The following is a 22,041-nucleotide window of genomic DNA, read 5'->3' as shown; positions in this document are numbered from 1 at the left end:
ATGGTTCAACGCATTTTCTGATATAAGATATAAAGTGACCAGACACAATATGTGTGATGAAGGATAATGTATTTTATAAATCACACACAATAAATATGATAAGGAAGCAGAAACAGATAGTTGCAGTAAAGTAAGATATTTTAATAAGTTGAAGAAACTATTTATGATTTGTGACACACACACACTCTCACACATAATTTAGGACTCAAAAACATAAATGTATGAAGAATTATCTGTAAGCAAAGAGTCTTGACCAACTATAAAGGCACTTGCTAAGCTGTGTTATTTTTGCAATACTTTCCTGTTTGCACAACTCACTGTTATTCTTTCATCACTTTTGCAAATACACTATCTTCTGGAGTTCAAGAGGAAACTTAAAGAATATATGTCCAATATTGCTGTGTAGGTGGCTATCTTACAGGAATCGATCTTCCTACACATGGCTCCCTGTACAATATTGAAAATTGGTGTCAAATTTTTGGTTTCCTTAATTGTGAAAGGATGGAAGTAGACACACACTAGAGATATGACTAGCAGCAGCTGACACGATTATATTAGGAAGGAAAGCATATTTCCAGAGACTGTTCGTGTTGTCAAAGGGCTAAAATTTGTATTTCAGTGTAGGAGAGAGACATACAGTACGTGGTCCATACAGTTTAATCTCATTTAATCCCAATGTGTTTAAAAGCTTTGACAAAGCCATTGTAGAGTGTATTAACATTAGGGTGTATGTGGAGGATAACGCACATCACCCTCACAATCAAACACCACACACTCCTCTTACAGTATGAACTAAGAAATGAATACAGTGGGAAACAGAAAGACAGAGACAGATCATCTTGTTGAGTTTAACAAAGAAAATCTTTATAAAATTTGTCCTCAATGTGTAGCCAAGTTAGAAATACACACTCACACACAGTGTGGGCAGGAACATTTCCTAACAACTGAAACCTGCATGACTTGCTATTTTATGAGCAAGGGTGCAGCTGTTCATTAGAACTAATGCAATTACCTTGTTGCTCAACATGGACATATTTGCACATAGTCTTCTTTGAGAAACTACTTAAAATATTTAGAAACCATACAGCTTAATCATTGCTTGCTGTTGTATTGCTAAGCTACAGTAGAATTATCTTCACAGGTACAAGTAAAGCTAGCTGAACAGGCTTGATTGTACGTGTAAACTAAGCAACAGCACAGTTTTGCCTGATGTGTTTAGTTTTTTTGCCTAAATAATGCCACAGCAGCTCAGCTTGCTTTAAAGGAAGGTCTTACAGAAGTCTTACAACCCTTTGTTGTTCCAAGTGTACGTGCCTTCATATGCAGGCATTATTCACACTCCTCAGTTTTGGTATTTTATGTCTACTGTCATTATTTTTGGTTTGAGCACCGTAGGTTATGTTTTGATGTAGGTCTTATGTTTTGCGGTAGATATAAGACCAGGGAACGCTTAATGATTGATTTTAAGTTGCCAACAATCCTAGATGACAGTAAAATGGAATGCAATCCACAACAGCTGAGAAACTGGGTTCAATGTCCGATTTAAAATTCCATCAGTCATGCACATCTGGGAAATTGAGAAGGGTAATCAATCCGTGATGGAAAAGCTTGTTTGTTCAGCTCATGGATTTTTATACATCATGAGTCTGTTTGTGAACCTTTGACTTCAAGTGCTCTTTGTAAGCCAGAATGTCCCCATTCCATTTGGTGATGGTCTGCATCTCACAAACCCAAATTTCCTTAGCCACCTAGAATGAGATAGAAAACTCATCCATCACACAATTCAGATCAGTCAAATGATCCTAATTAGACACACTAATAATGGGTATGATCCATTTACTGGCTTTGTACTATAAGACGTACCTGCTGAATAAGTCTGAAGTCATGGCTAACTAGCATCATTCCTCCCTCAAACTCCCTGATGGCCTCAGCCAGAGCATCAATTGTCTCAATGTCCAAGTGATTAGTTGGCTCATCCAGAAAAAGCATATGGGGATTCTGCCATGCGAGCCAGGAAAAACACACCCGACACTTTTGGCCATCTGACAAGTTCCTGATGGGACTGACCTGTATATGAGGGATATGACAGTTAAAACAGAAATAATTAAGTATAGCGTGCTGTATTGTTTGGACTTCAAAATAATGTAGTACTCATGTTAACACCCCTGCACACTAAACACAACCACACACACACCTACCTGCTGCTTCCCTGTCAGGCCGTAACGTCCAATGATCTTCCTCATCTCCTCTTTCTCTTTGATTTCAGGGAAGCACTTCATCATGTACTCCAGAGGAGACAGGTCAAGCTCTAGCTGCTCAGTCAGATGCTGCAGAACAATTACCAATACTTACAATGTATGTGCTTATTTCTTTACATTATGAAGAAACATAAATAATTTGACAATATTTAGCTTTCAGGAGGCGCATTGCAGAAAAATCCTAACTTTAGAATCCTATCTTATCTGGTAACCATGGCAATTTCAGTTCTCCACGAAAAATCCTAAAAACTGTCATAACTTTAGGAGAACCCCAATGGTGTCCTAACTTCAAAATGATTTGAAAGCCAACTGTAATAATCACAATCAATGATACAAGATGAAGAACAACAATGTTTGATGGTGGAAAGACTTTGTGAACACCCAAATGATGTGCTGCGACAAAACTCAAAATAACTCAAAAACTCAAATAATTAAAAAAAAAAACCAAATAATTAGGCTCCTATGAAATGAAAGGATTAGGCTTTGCTTTTTCTACCAAGCTTATCAAAACTTTACTTAATGAAAAGCACCACTTATTTTTTTCTTCATTCTCTAGTTTTTCTGTTTTACTTCACAGCAGCTGATTTCGTGCCATTGGTTGCTTGGTTGCAAACTTGATGGAGGGGTTTAAGATTTCCTAACTACAGATGAGATCAGATTTTGTAAAATAGGAATAAGAATCCTAAATCAACTTAAGATTTGCTTCTGTAATACGAATTTATGAAAAATCTTAAATTAACGTGTCAGATTTTAATTTAAGAAAAAAAAAAGTTTCTGTAATATTCCCCTAGAACTGTAACAAAAACATTTAATATGTATCTCTATGTATATACAGTACATAGATATCTAAGACATTTAATGTTATGAAACCGCAAAGAACACCACAAGTAGTAAGTCATCTAATCATACTTAGTATTTCTATGAAGACGGTATACCTGGTGATACCTGCCAATCTTGACATGTGAATGCTTTCTTATCATACCGTCTGTGGGGAGAAGCTGCAACAGATAAATAAAAACACAAGCCAATTAATGTGAATGACTTTAAAACTCACTTTTTAAAAGACGATTAACTGTCAAATCACTCTCTTTTTCATAACTGACCTCTCCCATTAGTAGCTTGAGAAGTGTGGACTTCCCTGCCCCATTGGGACCCACAAGTGCAACTCGAGTGTCCAGGTCAATGCCAAACTCCAAGTTCTTATAAATAAAATGCTGTAAAAAAATTTAATTAAATTCAACGACAACAATTTTTATGATATATTAACGTGTGCCACAGTCTTTCAGTCCAAATGCTCATTTTCACCAATAATAATAACTATAGTAGCGTCCACACCAACGCACAATAGACCATTTTGCAAGATGTAAACAACACTGGTCCAGAAGCACTTCCTGTTTCAGTTTGTAACTGTTTTCTTTATTTCACATGTAAAGAAAACATCTTAAAGATGTGTGTTTAACTTTTTGATTCAGTTTTATATGTTCTGTTGGTTGTATTTTATCCCAGCTTTTATGTAGTGTTAAAAAACTGAAACAGGAAGTGCTTCTGGACCAGTGTTTACATCTTGCAAAATGGTCTATAAGTATAGTCTGCAGTTATGCTGTCTACTGCTTGAGCTCTTTAAAGTGGAGTGGATTCTGGTTGGTAGTCAATGTCAACTGGAAAAAACTTGTTTTGAAAAGGACTCCATTAATATTGTTCCTTTGTGGCTTTATCGTTATGGCTGTAGTGTGGAATTCAATATTCTTATAGAATTAGAAGGCTTACTAAAACTTTAGAACATAATACGGCCTATGCCAGCTTACAGTATGAGTGCTGAAACAAAAATATCACAAACAGACAATACTGTGTAAATGATCCAGCAACAGGCTGTTGACTCACTGTGTCACTGGAGTATCTGAAGCTGACATTCTGCACCATGATGACCGGAGGCGGGATCTTCCCACAAGGGGGAAAATAAAACGACAAGGTCTGAAGGATAAAGGTGTGGTTAAAACTCTGATAAACACTTGACAATTTCATCTTTAAAAGCAAACGCAGTGCCTTCTAAAGGCCAAAGCTTAAGCTGTGTTTATAGTCACCACAGCAAATGTCGGCTTAGTAAACTGTTAAGGAAATTACAGAATTCATTTTTAATCAATTGCTTTTACCAAACCTGTACTGAAGTGACAAGAAAAAAAAATCGTGTCTGTGTTTTTTCTCTAAATGGTTCTCACTTTTCACTTCTTTTGACTTAGTCAAAGTGGGCATGCTTTATGCCGATAACAGGTGTTGGGAAAGAGAAAATGACATGCAAGAACTGTAAATGATACAGTGTGTTAGTGTTGATGTGTGTTTGTCTGTGTGACAAACCTTATCATTTACGACACGAGTTGTTAGGCCAGAAGCCACCATTTTCTGCAGTGTTTTTTCTTTGCTTTGAGCCTGGCGAGCTAGCTTTGCAGAGCCGTGACCAAAGCGGGCAATATAGTTCTACAAGAGATTAAGGGAATAAGTTTGACATTATTTTTGCAATGACATAGCTCTGGTGAATATGTCTGTGGCAACAACACAATAAAATAATGATGAAATAAGACAAAGTGCAACTCAAACAGAGCAATAAGGCCACAAGGCTGCACTGTTTCACCTTCATGTGAGCTATCTGGTCCTGCTCCCAGTTGTACCGCTTCATCTGGTTTTCTTCCAGTTCCTCCCTGGTCTTCACATACTGGTCATAGTTACCCTAAAATTGCATACATAACAGAATTTACCGCTCTCATACTGTACCTTTGTTATGGTTAATAAGTGTGATAAGTGTGCAATAGCAGTCCAAATAGCAGTCCGGTGTGCAATAGCAGTCCACAGCCCTGATGTCTAGGCGAAAACAAGGCAAAATTTGGGCTGTCAGAGAAAATGCTATACTGTAGATGTCTAACCATAGCCCAAGAATAGAGTCACAGGCTACACATAGAACCTCTCAAAGAAATTAAACCAAACACCTTGTAATCACTCTTGACTTTGCTTGAATGGTGGAATATCATAAATCTTGCAAGTTGTTTTGACAAAAACAATACGCAACAATTAAATTCAAGGTTATCTTGTCTAGAAGTGGCTTACTCATAGTCTGACATAGTCCGAACCTGTGAAATGACAGCTATTACTTGCTGGGTAGCAATACAGATTTTTGAAGACAATCAAGCTTTTACATCCAAGCTCCTAAACACTGATGGAGCTTCATTCAATAATATCTGAATGGACTGTATATTTTCAAAAAAGGTGTGACAATATAAAAAAAATATTCTGTCTTAGTTTTCGTTAATGCCCTCATGCTGTTTCAAACCTGTACGAGGTTCATTCTTCTGTAGAACTTAAAAGAAGATATGTTCTATTTCCATTCTACTGACAACAATCATTAAGACATTTCTCAAAATACCTCTTTTATGCTTCACAGAAAAAAATGTAAGTCATACAGTTTAGAGGGAGGGTAACTTATGAGTTTTGAATATTTGGATGAACCATCTCTTTAAATACATTCAATAGATTTGCCAAATATTAAACTTTAAAAAAAAAAAAAAAAAAGTGACCAAAACAGCACTCACAGTGTAGTACTTAAGCTTCCTCTGGTGAAGATGAATGATGTTCGTGCAAACGCCATTGAGAAAGTCTTGAGAGTGTGAGATGAGTACAAGGATGCGCTTAAAACTGGGGGGACAAAAAGTTGTTAGACATCATACGAAAAACATATTATTTTTGAAAAAACCTTGTTTCAAAAATATCCCCTGGTGTGCCTTTACTTAAGCCACAAGGCATTTGTCTTACAATAAACTTTTTGACATTTTTCTTTCTTTTAATCAGTTTCTGCACATGCAAATTACCATATCGTTATTGGCACACTAGAAAATCCAATGAACAGTGCTCACGACTTAAGTTCTTCTTCCAGCCACACACAGGCATCCAGATCCAGGTGGTTAGTGGGTTCATCAACAGCAGCATGAAGGGCTTTATGAACAGGGCTCTGAAAGAGGGAAATTAGACAAAATGTAGGAAATGTATTAATATTAGTGTATGTATTATATTAGTAAACTATAATTTGACCAGAGACTTTGGTCCATTCATTAAAGCTGAAGTCCGTGGCTTTTTTGGGTTACAAATTATCCAAAAAATACATACAGTATGTAGTTGGATTGTTTCATGTAACTTAGTTCTTCTCCCTCACTGTATTATGGCTTTGCTATGTGGGGAGAAATGTGCTGGTTACGTTCGTGAGACAATCTCAGCTAATTAGTGCTCTTGTCATGGACCATAAAACAGTATGTTACAGGAATCATCAACATCATCAAGTCGATCGCAAAGAGTTTTCAAAATCAGAGAAAAAAAAAAGCCTATTGTGTGTAGTAAATGGTGTGTAGGGGATGCGGAGGCGCACCTTAGGCAATTGCTATGTGGGGAGAAATGTGCTGGTTACGTTCGTGAGACAATCAGGCGATTAGCTATAATATCATACCCTTGATCCTCACCTGACCATGGCTTTGTAAACTTTATCCATGATGAGGTTGATAATGGACTGTGTTAGTGTTACAGAAACAGTGACAATGTTACACACTCTTGGCTCAGTCTGGCTATTCTTTGCTGTCTCAGACGACAATATGTTTGTCCTGTTTTAGCCATTGTAGCTTCTTCAAAAGAGAAGGGTGAGCAGTGGGCTGAGCCCTTAGTGCAAACTTGCAACCGAATTGCTAGATGTCGCTAGCAATAAAAAAAAAAATACACACTGCACCTTTAAATGCCATTTTCATACCTGGCAAGGGACACACGCATCCTCCAGCCTCCACTGAAATCTTTCAGTTTTTTTCGCTGCATAGCAGGGGTAAAACCCAGTCCAAAGAGGATTCGTGAGGCTCGAACTTCAGCTTTGTCTGCGTCCAACTCCTCTAAACGCTCAAAGATCTCCATCAGCTTCTCACACTCTGCTGTAGTGAGGAGAAGAGCAGAGAACTTGTCAAAGAAATGACAGCAAACCCACAGGAATAGCATTTATATATATATATATATATATATATATATAAACAGTAATAAGAGTTGAATGGCCAGGTGTATTTGCTTATAATGCATTAGCTTATATTACGCATATACTGTATAGCAAAAACCTGTGATGCATTTGGGTGTATGATGCAATGTGGAAGAATTAATGAAATATGTGGATAACTCACAGTCCTCATGAGCCAATCGCTCAGCCTCCTTTTCTAGCTTTATCCTCTCTTCATCAACCTCCATAACACACTGCAGTGCTGTCTTCTCACTAGGGGCCATCTCACACGTCAAGTGGTAGATGTCTATGTGTTCTGGGATGGGAACTTCTCGGTGGCCAATAGCAGACAGGAGCATGGACTTGCCTACAAAGAGCATTCAACAATATTACCATTCATAGATGCCCCTAACCTTTATTATATTTGCTTACGAGAATGTCTTGTTAATTAATAGGTCAATGTAAATGTCATGGTAGCTATGGTAGAAAGTCATACAAAATTTTACACACAGGTCTATGTACTGTACAATGTAGGGATAAACAGATCCTGAATTTTTAATTGCAGATTTCAATATTTTTAGAAGCAAAATTTTTTCTTTGTTTAAGCAAATTTAGTTGTTGTTTATTTGCTCTATAACCGGCCAAACTGGCCTTAAACAAAAAATATATGTAGTCATTGGAAATTAGAGGCAAGAACTGAATTTAATCACTATCAAAGATGCTACACACATGTAGCATGAGCAGCTGGTTTTACTTAAATCATATTGCATAATTTCAAGACTTAAAAAAAAGAATTGTCTTTATATTTGTGAAATTATGCTACATAGAAGAAGACCTGCACAAGACAAAAACAGCAGACGGACTGAATATTCACTCTCTCTGCCAGTAGATGGTACTTATGGAACAGTTTCTTTGGGTACCGCTGTACAACAAGCAGCGCTGGCATAAATGCATTATATGGAGGTAAGAAGAAAAGATAATGCCATCGAAACTTTTCTGAAGACAGCCAGTTCTCTGTAGAGATGCATTCATATAATACCCCAAACCCAATTCAATATTTATATACATTTCTTTCAATATTTCAAGCATTTTTGTGCCCGGTACAGTGTTTGCTCTGCTGCGGCACGTATTCTCTTTTTTTTGCATCCGTCTTAAATGTGTCCCATCTCCAGCCTGTGTTAATGTCCTGTTTAAAAGGTCTTTGTGATATTTCCACACTAATCACATTTTAGGAAATTATCGCAATGCAGTCTGTGCAGAAATAGAGATTTTTTCAATAGAAAGTCTGAAACAGAGATCGGCTGAAATAAAACAAAAACCTGTGTGTTTGGATCAAAAACTGGTTCCGATTTCTGGACGATCAACCAGTGCATCTCTAATACAAAGCTTGAGAAGCAAAGAAAGCATCAGCCCCAATGTCACTTAAGTTTCATACCTGTACCATTGAGGCCAATGAGACCGTAGCGCCGGCTGGAGTTGAGCTCCAGGCTTGTGTCGCTCAGTAACTCTTGGCCATGAAAGGTGAGCGACAGACTGCTGATGTGAACGTCAGTGCTGTTGGGGTGGGAGGCCAAGACGCCCGTCACTGCCCGTGCCTCCATCTTACGCATCTCAAACTCATCCAGGTCCTTAGCCAGAGCGGTGACATCTACAGAAAAAAGTGAAAGAAGCAACATAGAAAAGATAAGCATGTAAGAGGTGAGCAAAGCTTATAAAGCCTATTAAGGGACATTTAATGTTCAACAACATTATTGATCTGTGTTGTATTACTTTCATGTTATCACTGTGAAGATGCTTTGATACAATCTGTATTGTAAAAAGCGCTACATAAATAAATGTGACTTGACTTGTTTTTAAAGCAAAAATGATTTTTCATGTAAAGAATAATTGACAATAATTGAATCCTAAAAACAAGTTATAAGCTGCATTGGCATAGCAATACCAGTGTCTCTCACAGGATTTTTGGTAAAACTGTGTTGGGTAGACCTTTAGCCTTCTAGGGAGGTTGGGAGGCATGCACCCCCGTAAGAAATTTTTGTGCATATTTTGTGAATTTTAATGTTAAATTCATCAATCTGGTGCACTTAAAGAGTTCAAAATTAAAAGCTGCAACCCATATTCTGTGCGCAAATTAAACAAAGAAAAATTTGAACCTCTTTTAGTAACAGTGTCTGTCTACATAACACTACTGCATAATAATAGTTATAATATTAATCCCATATGACAGTAATAGCCTAATATTGTTAAAACAAATGCATTGAAAAATAAAGGAAACTTTCATAATTAGTTTTTTGACTTTTTTCAAGCTTTTATTTTGGCGGAAAACATGGTTTACAAACGTGTCTCATTAAATTTTATAGTAAACTGCGTTAATTGTAACTGGGAAATGGGTTCCTACACTCATAACATAGTTGAAAGTAGTTCTGCTTACCGCAGGCTCTACACTTTCTCATCTCTCTCCTGATCCTCACTTTCCTCCTCAGTCACTGGAGCTGATTAAGGTCCTGCTGCTGCAGAAAATATATATTTTGACACATTGCTTGAGGGCCTGCATCTACTTTTCACGTCATTTCTCTGCACATTCCTTGCGTTTCATCTCTCAGAATATTTTGACAGATACACACTGACACTGCACGCTCACTCGCTCAGATGCGAGTGTGAGGTGTTTAAAGATGTGATTGGGCCAGCCCAATGTCCATCAAGAAAATAACCAATGGGCCACTGATCTACGCGTTTCATGGGCCGGTCTGTCAGAAAGGGAAAAAAAAACAAACAAAAAAAACAATGCCAATGCATTACACCGGCACTAACCCAGTACGGCTGTGCTGTACGAGTTTTGTATGAGATGTATCAGCCCAAAAAGCACGTCGGCCCACCGGGTATTTTCCTGGTATGCCAGATTACCAGTCCAGGCCTGATACTGCATATACTATGGTTACCAGGCCTCAAGACATTGTTCAGATGTTTTATTTCAACACATTTGTTTGATTTTTGAATTAAAATGCATGTGTGTGGGACTAATTTCTTATGCATCTCACCCCAAGCCTCTGCTGCTAATTCCAAGATGTAATTTTAGAGCTAGTAATGGAGGCAGTTGATGTGCAGTTATGCAAGAGAGAGCGAGAGCGAGAGAGAGCGAGAGAGAGAGAGCGCGAGAGCGAGAGCGAGAGAGAGAGAGAGAGAGAGAGAGAGAGAGAGAGAGAGAGAGAGAGAGAGAGGCTCTCACCAGTGTTCTGTAGCAGCGAAGCTATTTTAACTGCTTAGAAACGTGAGAAATGTCATGCAGCTTTTCAGTTGCATGCTTATTTATCGGAAAAGTCAGAGCATGTCAGAAGATAGCAGGGAAAAAGAGGCCATTTTTTATAGATAATAAAAAGTAATTTAGAGGAAAAATATATTTTTATGCTATTGTCTGTCATATTGGTTAGCTTGGTCAGTGCCTTTGAAAACTGAAAGAATTTGGCGAAGTGATATGAAACTTTAATGCAGTCGACAGAATGGACTTACTTAATATCAGTGCTTAAAATGGAAAGTAACTGCACACCTTAGAACAGGGTGCCCAATCCTGGTGTTGAACAGGGTGTTGTTCCAAACCTCTATGCGTTTCTTTCTTCTGATGAACACAAAATAAGTTATTTTGGAGAATATGGTTAACCAAACAGTTGGTGGACCCCATTGCCTTCCATAGTATGGAAAAAAAAATTATGGAAAACTATCAACAGAGGAAAGAAACTCATAACAACATGAGAGTGAGTAAATGTTTAGAGAATTAAAATTTGTGGGTGAACTATCCTTTAATTAGATGGTTCGTCAACCAAACAGCAGTTATTGTACTTAACAATTATTGTACTGAAATCATGCACTGCTTGTATTCAGTAAAATGTCAAGTAAATGATGTTATAACATCTCTATGTTTGTGTGTAAATTGAGTCTGCCTCTGCCAAGGTGCCTTATATGAGCGTGAACTGTCAAAAAGGTAGGAAGTGCACAGTGTGGGTGAATAATCACTTGTCTACAATATGTCTCTTTCTCTCTTCTAACTTCATGCAGCATTTTAAACACACCTCCATTTGCCTCCCCATCAGTTACTGCACAATTCTCTTGGCCATCTGGAAGCTCTCCATCTCCGGTCACCTCATCATGCTTTTTCGAACGCTGTCGAGCTTTGGCAGCCTCCTTCTTCTTTGCAGCCTTCTTCTTAGCAAGATCTGATGGCATGGCTGCGGGGTTAAGTACATACAGTAGCCTGTGAGTTTTAATATCTCAAATTACATTTTCTACTTTAAAATATTTTCATACACACATGAGCTCATATATAAATTACCAACCTACTACACACATAAATACAGATCAATAGGTTGACCTCACCTGATTGAAAGTAAATCAACAGCAATGACCCTGACAGTGGTTTGTGAATTTATATATGGCCATTCTCCATATAAAGAGGATTAAGGTATTTCACTACTCTGTGTATTGCAAATACTGTTCATAAAAAAAGAAAAGAAAAAAAAAAACAATGAACACCTCGGCCAGTACTGAATGTGAATGTACTGAAAGTCTTTTGAGAGGCTGATCTAAAACGGTGGCAGTTTATGAAAATGAATCATGTTCATGTGAGCGAAGTGAGTGGCAGCTTAACTTTACATGTCACACCGCTATTCATCCAAGGCTACTACTACTAAAAAACGTGTAACGTTACCAACAACGATTTTTTTTTCTTTTTTTTTTTTTAGAAAACATGAAGAAATGTATGCATTAGACAGTGACTTAAAATAAACACCCTTGTAGATTTAATGACCCAAATCAAACCCATAGCCTATTCACACACCGGGCATTAGCCAAATGCGCTTTTAGTGACATCTGTATTTGAGACTAGTAAGTTACACAATATAACAAATATAAATGTACAGTCGTGTGACGCTTAATTTGTATAAAATATCTGGCATCGGTGACATAATGAAATGAGACTAATTCGCGTTTAAGGCCCGAATACAGCTCAGCTCAAATAAACAGTACACGCTGGATATTACCTCGTTTAATGTACATTTACAAGTAATGATAGATTCAAGAAAATTCAGGCAAGCTGAAGCAAAGTAAAATGGGTGTTTAATAGACGTAGGCCTACCTTTTCAGACGAGACGAGCTAAGAGCCCAGATCTCTGATACACGCGCCCAGGCAGCGCCACTGACAGCCGCGGCTCGCGCACCTCGCACACTCAGAGGCGCGCGCTGACCGTATTTGGTGAAGATGAAGAAGAGCAGAATCAGATCACCGCCTGCTGGAGAGCCAAGCTGAACCACGCTTCACCACGCTGACGAATGCTGTAACTTTGCGTAGTCTTGTACACTGAATTGTATTGAAAACAAAAATCAATATTTTAATCTTAATTTACAAATATGCAATCACTTTATATTACATACAATATAACTTTTTATATGTCATGCCAGTCCTGGGATCTATGGGATTCCATTTGTGCCAAAAATGAGTTGACTGCTTTGTATCCTATACATTTTTGACAACATTGCCTAGTTGTTCAGATAAATTATATGTTTACGTATGTTCTCTGTTTATGTCATCTTGTTCTGTCATCTGGTTCTATCGTCTTTACAGCTGCACTACTTCTTGAACTTCAGCCAGCTCCTTGTTTCCTGTCTTCCATTATCAGACAAACTGATTAATCCAGGTGTGTCTGACCTCAGTAGTCACAACAACAATAATCAGACACACCTGAATTAATCAAGTTTGTCCAATAATAGAAAACAGGAAGCAAGGAGCTGGTTGAAGTTCAGGAAGTAGAGCAGCTGGGCATAAAGTCTTGTTATATTGTCTTCAACTTCGTCAGTTGAGTAAAGTTGGCAATAAATTCACAGATTCGAACTTCCGGGTCAATAAGCTAAACTTGTTATACACAAATAACACCTCGTTTTAATCGTAGTAATGTAGACAAGCAGCTACAAATTTTCCTCAAAACGATCTTCCCTTTGCAGTGGACAAAATACATTGATCACTATATGCGCAGACTGAGAGACAGAACCGCAGGGACTGTCTTGCAAAGTGCAATAACCCGAATAGCGTAACTACGAAAACAGTCAAACATTTACTATCACACACTATAGTGTCACTAAATTCAGTTCACATACAACTGATGTCCAGATAACGGTCTCATCCCAAGACATCATATACTGTAACTGACGTCTTTTGACCATACCTCAACATCCGCCGTTTTAGGGCATAGATATGTATATAAAGCCTTTATATAGATATCTATGTTTTAGGGTACCCTTTAACGTCAGTTACATGAGGATCCTGGGACGTCAACTGACGCTTTACCTTTAACGTCAGTTAGGTGACGGGGTAGGTTTAGGGTAAGGTTTAGGTCTGGGGTAGGGTTAGGATCCGATAACGTCATCTAACCGACGTTAAAGGGTACCCTAAAACGGCGGATGTTGACGTATGGTCAAAAGACGTCCCAAGACGTCAGTTATATGACGTCTTGGGATGAGACTGCGCTGGTCCAGATGGTCATAACACTTAGGCTATTTTGGGAATAAATCAATTTTTGTTTATGAAAAATATTCAAAAATGTAATATTCACTATAATTCACTGTAGAGCTTTGCTTTCAACCTACCCGAGCCTGTGCACATTGTGTCTCTAAACGAAACTTATTATGAGCCAGAGCTCAGTTTAAACCCGACCATTTTTTTATTCGTGGGCCGTTATAACCACAAGAGAATTTTTAATGCATGAGGGGGTGCTAGATATACTATTAATAAATGAGTAAACATTTGCCATTTAATATTTTTTTCAATTATTGTAATGATCAAAATTAAAGATTTATTATTAACAATGACATCTCATTATTTCAAAATAATATGTGCGTAGGCCTACACCATGCAAAATCCGGTGACACACGTGCATTGATTTTTATTAATAAACTGTTGTTTTCTGTCTGCAAAGATGAAGTTGACGATCGCCATCTACTTATTATTAGTGAACGTGTTGTAGAGAGATTATATATCATCATGGATTATATAATCAGAGAGTAGCTTATTTAGTTTATAATCAGAGAGTAGCTTGTTTCGTTTAAAGACCTTTTAAGCTTTTTTTAGATATTTCTCATGTCTGTGAGGCATGAGCTTCGGTTCATTTATGATGAGATGCTCCAGTTCAGGTGCAGTGCAAGAGACCGCGCCGGCGCCTCCATGTCATGATTATATTGTCTGCTATATTTGCTTCATAATTATTAAATACTGGCAATTGGTTGATAAAAAATGGATTAAAATTAAGATACAAGTCGAAACGAAATTCACTTTAAATAAAGGCTTTCTACAAAACTTAATGAAATTATCAAAATCATGTCTGACCCACTCTATGTCTCCCGATATTACATATCCTATGCATGCTGTTCACTTTTCATATTCAACAACATGGAAAAAAATAACATAATATTTTAACAAATATGAAATTAAATGTGCTCATTTAATGGCTACAAGGCCAGACTCTGTCTGACATCAGTGGGTTAGTTAGAATTTTTTTTGAAGCGTCGAACATATATTTTGGTCTAAAAATAACAAAAACTACGACTTTATTCAGCATTTCTCTTCCGGTTCTGTTGTCAAGCCGCGTTCAGAAGTCTGCAGTGACGATGACTTAAGACACTTATCTGGTGCATCCATGTATTCAGGTTCAAATAAATATGGCTGGGCAAAATTCAAGCCTTCCTCTGTGTTGAAATCCTTAGACATGTTTGCGATGATTGTTTTGTTTGGTGTGCGTCTCCCTCAGAGTGTAAAGCTCTGGCGCACTGATAACATGTCAGCAGCGTCTTGTGTCACCAGCGTCACTGAACGAGGAATGACAACAGAACCGGGAGAGAATAAAATACTGAATAAAGTCCTCGTTTTTGTTACTTTTGGACCAAAATGTATTTTCAATGCTTCAAAACATTCTAACTAACCCACTAATGTCACATGGACTACTTTTGATTATGTCTTTATTTCCTTTCTGGACAAGGACAGTTTACCATACATACATAATGGTGCGTTCACATGCTATGGAAAATAGGATATTTTCCACTTGTGAACTGGTATTTACATAGGACCACGGACCAGAGCTATAAGCTAAATGTTATATGATTAATTTCCTTTTTCATTTTATTTGTAGCTATTCTTAATGCGACTCTCACCTCCCCTCTCTTTGTAATCACAATTTGACATTTGATGGCCTGCATCTTGACCTATCATTCGTGGTTGATGACGTGTCTCCCACCTCCCCTCGGTGCAGCAGCGGGATGGGATAACAGTAACCGCGCGGACAAACACTTGCTGTCTGTCAGAGTGACTCTCCCTCTCTCTCTCTCTCTGCTGTGGGACTCGTGTACACGTGGAACTCTTCTGCGCGTGCTGTTTGTTTCCCTGGGTCCGTTTGGTTTTAACGCATTGAGTCAATCTTCCTCTCTCGACCACATCCGTAGGACTTGATACGTGCCCGACGATGCTGGATACGTTTACAGGAAAGACAATAAAGTAATTTCGCGACTTTTTGTATTTTTCAACTAATCATCGGAAGTGACGCAGGAATGAATCCACATTTGACAGCATTTACCTCGGATTAGTGTGTTTTTTGGGAAATATCGCGGGCGGCTGCTAATGTTGCTCAGCTTCAGTGAGCAAGCACACTACGCTATAGTGGTGGAGGACTTTTTATTGAATGTAATCTAATTTATCGTCGATTGTCTTTCGAACCGCAGATTCTCTCCAAAAGACCTAAAAACGTGCATGCTAATATCCTGAACTATATCATATTTCAGTCCATTTTCAGTCAATTGTACATGAACGTCGCATCTCGGTTGCGGCTGCAAATGGTGTCGACTGGTTAGAGATCTAACATTTTGTGCATCACCAGTGGAGGTGATTTCTCATTTAATAATGTAGAAGTAATTCTCAAATAATGTATTCATACATGCAGCTCACGCATATCGCTTGCAGGAGGATGTCCGGTTAGATCAGTCACAGTGGACTGTTTTATATATGGAGGGAACGGTAGTGCCTCTTTTTTTTGCCTATTTAGATGGTAAATCACGCAAGTCCTGGTGTTAAGTCATTCGATTGTAAAGAGGCAGGTTACACTGGTTACTATTGCTCCTCCTTTTGTTTGCCTTTGCGCTTGACATCTTCATCGTCCATTATTTTCATTGTGAAGACCTCAACACTGAATTGACTACTCATGCTGTGATCATATAGTGTCAGGAATTCAAATACTTCCTATACAGAATTGCTGTGAAATGCCTCTACTGTAATCAAGACTTTGTTACTTGAACTGCTCTCCAAGGAGACCTATCGAGACTTGACATCCATTGACTGGTCTGGCTTGCGCAGAAGACTGCCTGCTCCACCATGCGCCTGTCTCCCCTCCTGGCTGTTTTCCGGCCTGCTCTGCCCCTCATTCTAGGCCTCTCTTTGGGCTGTAGCCTCAGTCTCCTGATGGTGTCCTGGTCACAGGGGGACACCGATGAGGCTTGTGGAGATGAACTGGGAAATGGGAGACTCGTACACAGTGGTCATATCAGGGATCTCCAGGATGGCCAAGATGGGGATGGGAATGAGGACTTCCAGCCTCGCATTGTGCCCTATCACAAGGACCCCAACAAACCACACAAGAAAGTTCTCAGGTGAGTCCTTAAATGTCAGTTCATTTGGGTTTCATTTAATTTTCAGATTAGACTGAAATCTCAGTTATAAAAAAGCTCTTTTAGTTGTAATGTACTGTATAAATCATTCACAAATTAAACTAGTATCAGTATAAGAACAGAAGGCCATAATGTAAAATTGCAATGAGATTGACTTAACTACATAGATTTAAAGTAATTTATTATTATTTTGCTAAGATTAATTGGCTTAGATCTCTATCTACATTTTAAAATATAGTAAAGTAGTTATTTTAAAAGGTAATAATATTTCAAAATATTCATGTTTTACTGAATTTTTAATCAAATAAATGCAGGCTTTTTTGAGCTTAAGACACTTCTATAAAAAAAAACAAAAAATTAACAACAAACTTTAACAGTAGTGTATATTTACACTAAAATGAAACTGTTCAATTTCACATTTTGTTTTTGTTTTTTTGCCACAGGACTCGCTATATCCACACGGAGCTGGGCATCCGAGAACGGCTTCTGGTGGGCATCCTGAGCTCACGCGCCACTCTGAATACGCTAGGGGTGGCAGTCAATAAAACGGTAGCTCACCATTTTCACCGTACCTTCTTTTTCACTGGCCTACGGAGTGCAAAGGCACCGCACGGCATGGCTGTTGTTGCTCATGGTGATGATCGACCCGTATGGCTGATGTATGAAACTATACGGCACCTTCACCAACACCACGGCAATGAATATGACTGGTTTTACCTTGCACAAGATGATACGTACACACAAGCTGAAAGGGTCATGGAGCTGGTTAATCATCTCAGTGCGGGACAGGATATGTACATGGGACGAGCAGAGGAGTTTATCGGCGGTGAAGAACGTGCCCGATATTGCCATGGTGGATATGGGTATCTGTTGTCGCGTAGCTTGCTAGCCCGACTGCAGCCCCACCTGGACTCTTGTCGAAATGACATCCTCAGCGTCAGGCCAGATGAGTGGCTTGGTCGCTGCATCATCGATTACCTGGGTCTTAGCTGTGTGGAGAAGCATCAGGTGGGACAGTGCTTTTTAAATCAATGTAAATGGGCTTTATGCACAGCTGCACTACTTCCTGAACTTCAGCCAGCTCCTTGTTTCCTGTCTGCCATTATTGGCCAAATTGATTAATTCAGGTGTGTCTGATTATTGTTGCAGTGACTACTGAGGCCAGGCACACCTGAATTAATCAATGTGTCCAATAATGGCAGACAGGAAACAAGGAGCCGGCTGAAGTTCAGGAAGTAGTGCAGCTGTGCATAAAGCCCATTAAAAGCTGAAATCACTTGCTGTATAAACTGTGATTGTTTGTCAGAGTAACCACAGTTTAATTTGCTTCTTCTGTACTTAAATATCATTATCTCATACTAGTGAAAACAAAGTAAATATTGTTTTGTGCTTGGTCATGGGCATGGCTTATTTTCATCATTAATCTAGACCAAAACTATGCACAGAGGGAGAATCTGTTAACACCTGGATTATGATCAGAGCTGTTGTGATCTTTTAAAATGATGTAGGAGATGACCTACCGTTACTTTGAGCTGCAGAAGAACGTGGACCCTGAGCGCGAGGACAGTGCACAGTTTAAAGGCGCCTTCACCGTCCACCCCGTCTCTGAACCCTTCCTGATGTATCGCCTACACAAACGCTACAACCAGATTGAACTGGACTGGACCTATGCACAAATTCAGCAGTTACAGGTATGTTACTGTACCTCATCTTAGAAAATGATCTCATTTTCATGAGCTATTAACTTCTAGCCAGCTGGTTGAGTTCCCAGTTGTTACCCTTAGACATGTGCAAAAACCTGTTTCCAGAATCAGCACCTTCAGTTTGAGAATGCATTATGACCGTGTCATGCATATTGACTAAGGTGTACCTTGTTGAGACCTGCACAATTTTGCATTTTATTAAATCCATGCTGTATTTCGATGTGATATGTCTCTGTTAGCGCCTTCAAGATTAAGTAAGTTACTTTTTGAGCAAATACACAATGCCAAGGTCAAGTGTAGTTGGTTTATGTGTGAACATGCTGGACGAAGCCATGCTACAAACACATTATCTACGTATTAGTCTGACTTTGCAAATATTTTAGATTTCAGACTAAAGCATTAAAAGGAGTAGTTCACTTTAAAAAAAAACAAACTTTTGCTAATAATTTACTCACCCCCATGTCATCCAAGATGTCCATGTCTTTCTTTCTTCAGTTGAAAAGAAATGAAGGTTTTTGATGAAAACATTCCAGGATTTTCTCCATATAATGGACTTCATTGGGAACCAAACGGTTCAAGGTCCAAATGAGAGTTTCAGTGCAGCTTGAAAGGGCTTTAAACGACACCAGACACCAAAGTTATCAGCAAAAGTTTTTTTAAAAGTGAAAAGCTTTTTCCATTGCTTTTAGATTGGATAGGATGACTTTGTCTTTGAGTCAAGGAGAAACTTTGCCTTTCCGCATAATAATTGAAGCGATTAATATACATAATGTGCCTAAAGCAAAGAAAGAACTCTCTTCAAAGAAAATATCCTTTTACCAGTTAAATGTTATTGACGCTCCTTAAAATGACTTGTTCTGTTGTTTTGGCCACAGAACCAGATCAATAACATAAGTGAGCTCACTCCAGAGGGCAAAGCCGGAGCCACGTGGCCCATCGGAATCAACCCACCATTCCGACCCAAAACCCGCTTTGAGGTGATCAACTGGGAATACTTCACTGAAGAGCATATTTATTCATGCGCTGACAGCTCTCCGAAGTGTGAGCTTCGGGGTGCGGACCGGGCAGATGTCAATTCAGTCCTGGAGACTGCAGTGGGCCGCCTGAATGAGCGTTATCAGCCCCAGCTGCGCTTCCGTAAACAGCGTCTGCTGAACGGGTACCGACGCTTCGATCCCACACGAGGCATGGAGTATGTGCTGGATTTGGCCCTGGAAGCTTTTACCCAGAAGGGTCACAGTCAGGTCATCGCCAAAAGGGTGAGTTTGCTGAAGCCGCTCAGTGCTGTCGAGATCATCCCTATGCCATATGTGACAGAGGCAACACGAGTACAGGTCATCCTCCCTGTGACGGCACACGACCAAGACTTTGTGGGTAACTTCCTTGACATGTATGTCATGAATGCTCTGGATACCCATGACAATGCTCTGCTCACCTTCTTGTTTGTATATGACCCCTTCGATGCCCAGCGAGTCAGCCAGACGGACGTCTTTGCCGGTGTCAAAGCCATGATTGGTGAGGTAGAGAAACGTTACAGTGATGTAAAGATTCCTTGGATTAGTGTAAAGACGGAAGTTCCCTCACAGGTCAAGCTCATGGACATCATCTCCAAGAAGCACCCAGTCGACACCTTGTTCTTCCTGGCCAGCGTATGGACTGAGGTCAACGCCGACTTTCTCAACCGCTGCCGTATGAACGCCATCAGCAATTGGCAGGTCTTCTTCCCAATCCACTTTCAAGAGTACAGTCCCGCTCTGGTCTACCGCGACCAACAGCCTTCTGTCGCTTCATCGTTTGCATCTGAGGCGCTGCGCGATGGCCGCTTTGACCGCCACGTCTTTGAAGAAGCCTGCTTCTACAATGCTGATTACATGGCTGCCCGCACAAAGATGGCGGCTGACATCTTGGACAATGACGAATTGCTTGAGAGCATGGACGTCTATGAGATCTTTGTACGTTACTCTGGGTTGCACGTGTTTCGGGCTGTCGAGCCGGCGCTAGTTCAGAAGTATGTGCACAGGGAATGTAACCCGCGGTTCAGTGAGGACATCTATCACCGCTGCGTTCTTAGTAACCTCGAGGGGCTGGCCTCTCGATCACACCTAGCAATGGCTTTGTTTGAACAGGAGCAGGCTAACAGCACCTGAACTGACTACTACTGCAACATTAAGATGGATTCAACTTTGATTCTCCTTTAGGTGGCCTTAAATGACCTACTGATATTGATTGAGTAAATTTCACCCTGATGCTGTGAACATCTCTGCATAGTTCATCCAGTGACTCAATTCAATTAAACAGTGAAGTTACCTTGTTAAAGGGATAGTTAACATAAAAATGAGAATTCTGTCATCATTTACTCACCCTTGTATCATTTTCTTTCTTCTTCGGATCATAATTTTTTTAAGAATGTCTTTGTTGTCCGTACAATGAATGTCAAAGGTGACCAATTCATCAAAAAAATCACTTTTTTGTGATCTGCAGGAAGAAAATAATGTAATTCAAGTTCGAACCCATTTTAAGTTGAGCAAACATTGACTGAACTTCCATTTTCTGGGTGAACAATCCCTGTAAGGATCTACATATAGTGGAACTGACTCAGAAATGTGACTAATTTAACCAGAGATCAATATACATGAAGTCTTCATAATTCACTTTAAATAAAACCTGAAAAATGGGTTTCACCTCGTTTACATAATTACAGATGACTGAATGCAGGAACCTCACGTTAGCAAGTGAAATACATAATTCATCTTTTACTATGTATACAGTATGTATATGTCAGACTTCTGAAGGTTAGTAGAGGTTCTAGTTTCAGCTATGGAAGTAACTTGAGCCATCTTTCTTACTTCAGATATATGATTGTATGACCTTTAAACAGAATGTGCTGAATATTTCAGGATTGAATAAATAAATTATCTGTGAAACCTGATTATGATGCAACCCAAAGTCTGAAATATGTTTTATTTTTTGCAAATGTCACTTTAGGGGCTCCGTACAAAAGACAGTAATACGTGGAGTTAAATGGCACTGAGTTCAAATAATAATTAATGTGTTTGTCGGGAGCTGGTAAGATGTGTTTTCTCAACATTACATGATTTCTGTAAATCCAGTGATCAAAAGCTGTGGGTCTCAGTTTTCAGTGATAGATGACAAGTGGCTGGCTTGACCTTCTGAAGCAGCAGTAGCCTTTTTAGAAAGGAAGATAAAAACAGTAGGGAGAATATGACAAATTTACTGCCATTGTGAGAATAACAAGTAATTGTAAACAAGTATGGCTCGTTTCCACTGAGCGGTATGGTAAGGTAAGGTACAGTACAATTCAAAAGTCAGCGCTCTAGTAAACCGGTAAAGTTAAATAGCCTAAATAAATAAAGTGTTATGAAAC

The 22,041-nt window shown here is 39.1% G+C and overlaps 2 protein-coding genes across 2 annotated transcripts; one reads left to right on the top strand and one right to left on the bottom strand.

The window, feature by feature from the left end:
- Positions 1-52: 52 nt before the first annotated feature.
- On the bottom strand, positions 53-15,580 carry abcf2b (ATP binding cassette subfamily F member 2b). Its single transcript, XM_039692440.2, is given in 17 exon segments — positions 53-1,748; positions 1,864-2,067; positions 2,199-2,327; positions 3,194-3,256; positions 3,362-3,472; positions 4,140-4,229; positions 4,611-4,730; positions 4,885-4,980; positions 5,837-5,939; positions 6,158-6,221; positions 6,224-6,252; positions 7,036-7,207; positions 7,448-7,630; positions 8,699-8,911; positions 11,328-11,483; positions 12,389-12,610; positions 15,451-15,580. Coding segments are annotated over 15 exon segments (1,848 nt in total). The 5' UTR covers positions 11,482-11,483; positions 12,389-12,610; positions 15,451-15,580; the 3' UTR covers positions 53-1,631.
- A 22-nt stretch (positions 15,581-15,602) lies between these two features.
- Positions 15,603-21,585, top strand: chpf2 (chondroitin polymerizing factor 2). Its single transcript, XM_039693102.2, has 4 exons — positions 15,603-16,935; positions 17,397-17,961; positions 18,462-18,644; positions 19,532-21,585. Exons 1-4 carry the CDS (start codon positions 16,661-16,663, stop codon positions 20,801-20,803), a joined length of 2,295 nt encoding a protein of 764 aa, XP_039549036.2. The 5' UTR covers positions 15,603-16,660; the 3' UTR covers positions 20,804-21,585.
- Positions 21,586-22,041: the final 456 nt, after the last annotated feature.

The sequence above is a fragment of the Pimephales promelas genome, chromosome 1 (assembly GCF_988280905.1).
Source record: "Pimephales promelas chromosome 1, fPimPro1.hap1.1, whole genome shotgun sequence".
NCBI classification, from domain to species: Eukaryota; Metazoa; Chordata; class Actinopteri; order Cypriniformes; family Leuciscidae; genus Pimephales; species Pimephales promelas.
The sequence above is the reverse complement of the archived record's forward strand: the minus strand, read 5'-3'. Positions and strand labels throughout refer to the sequence as shown.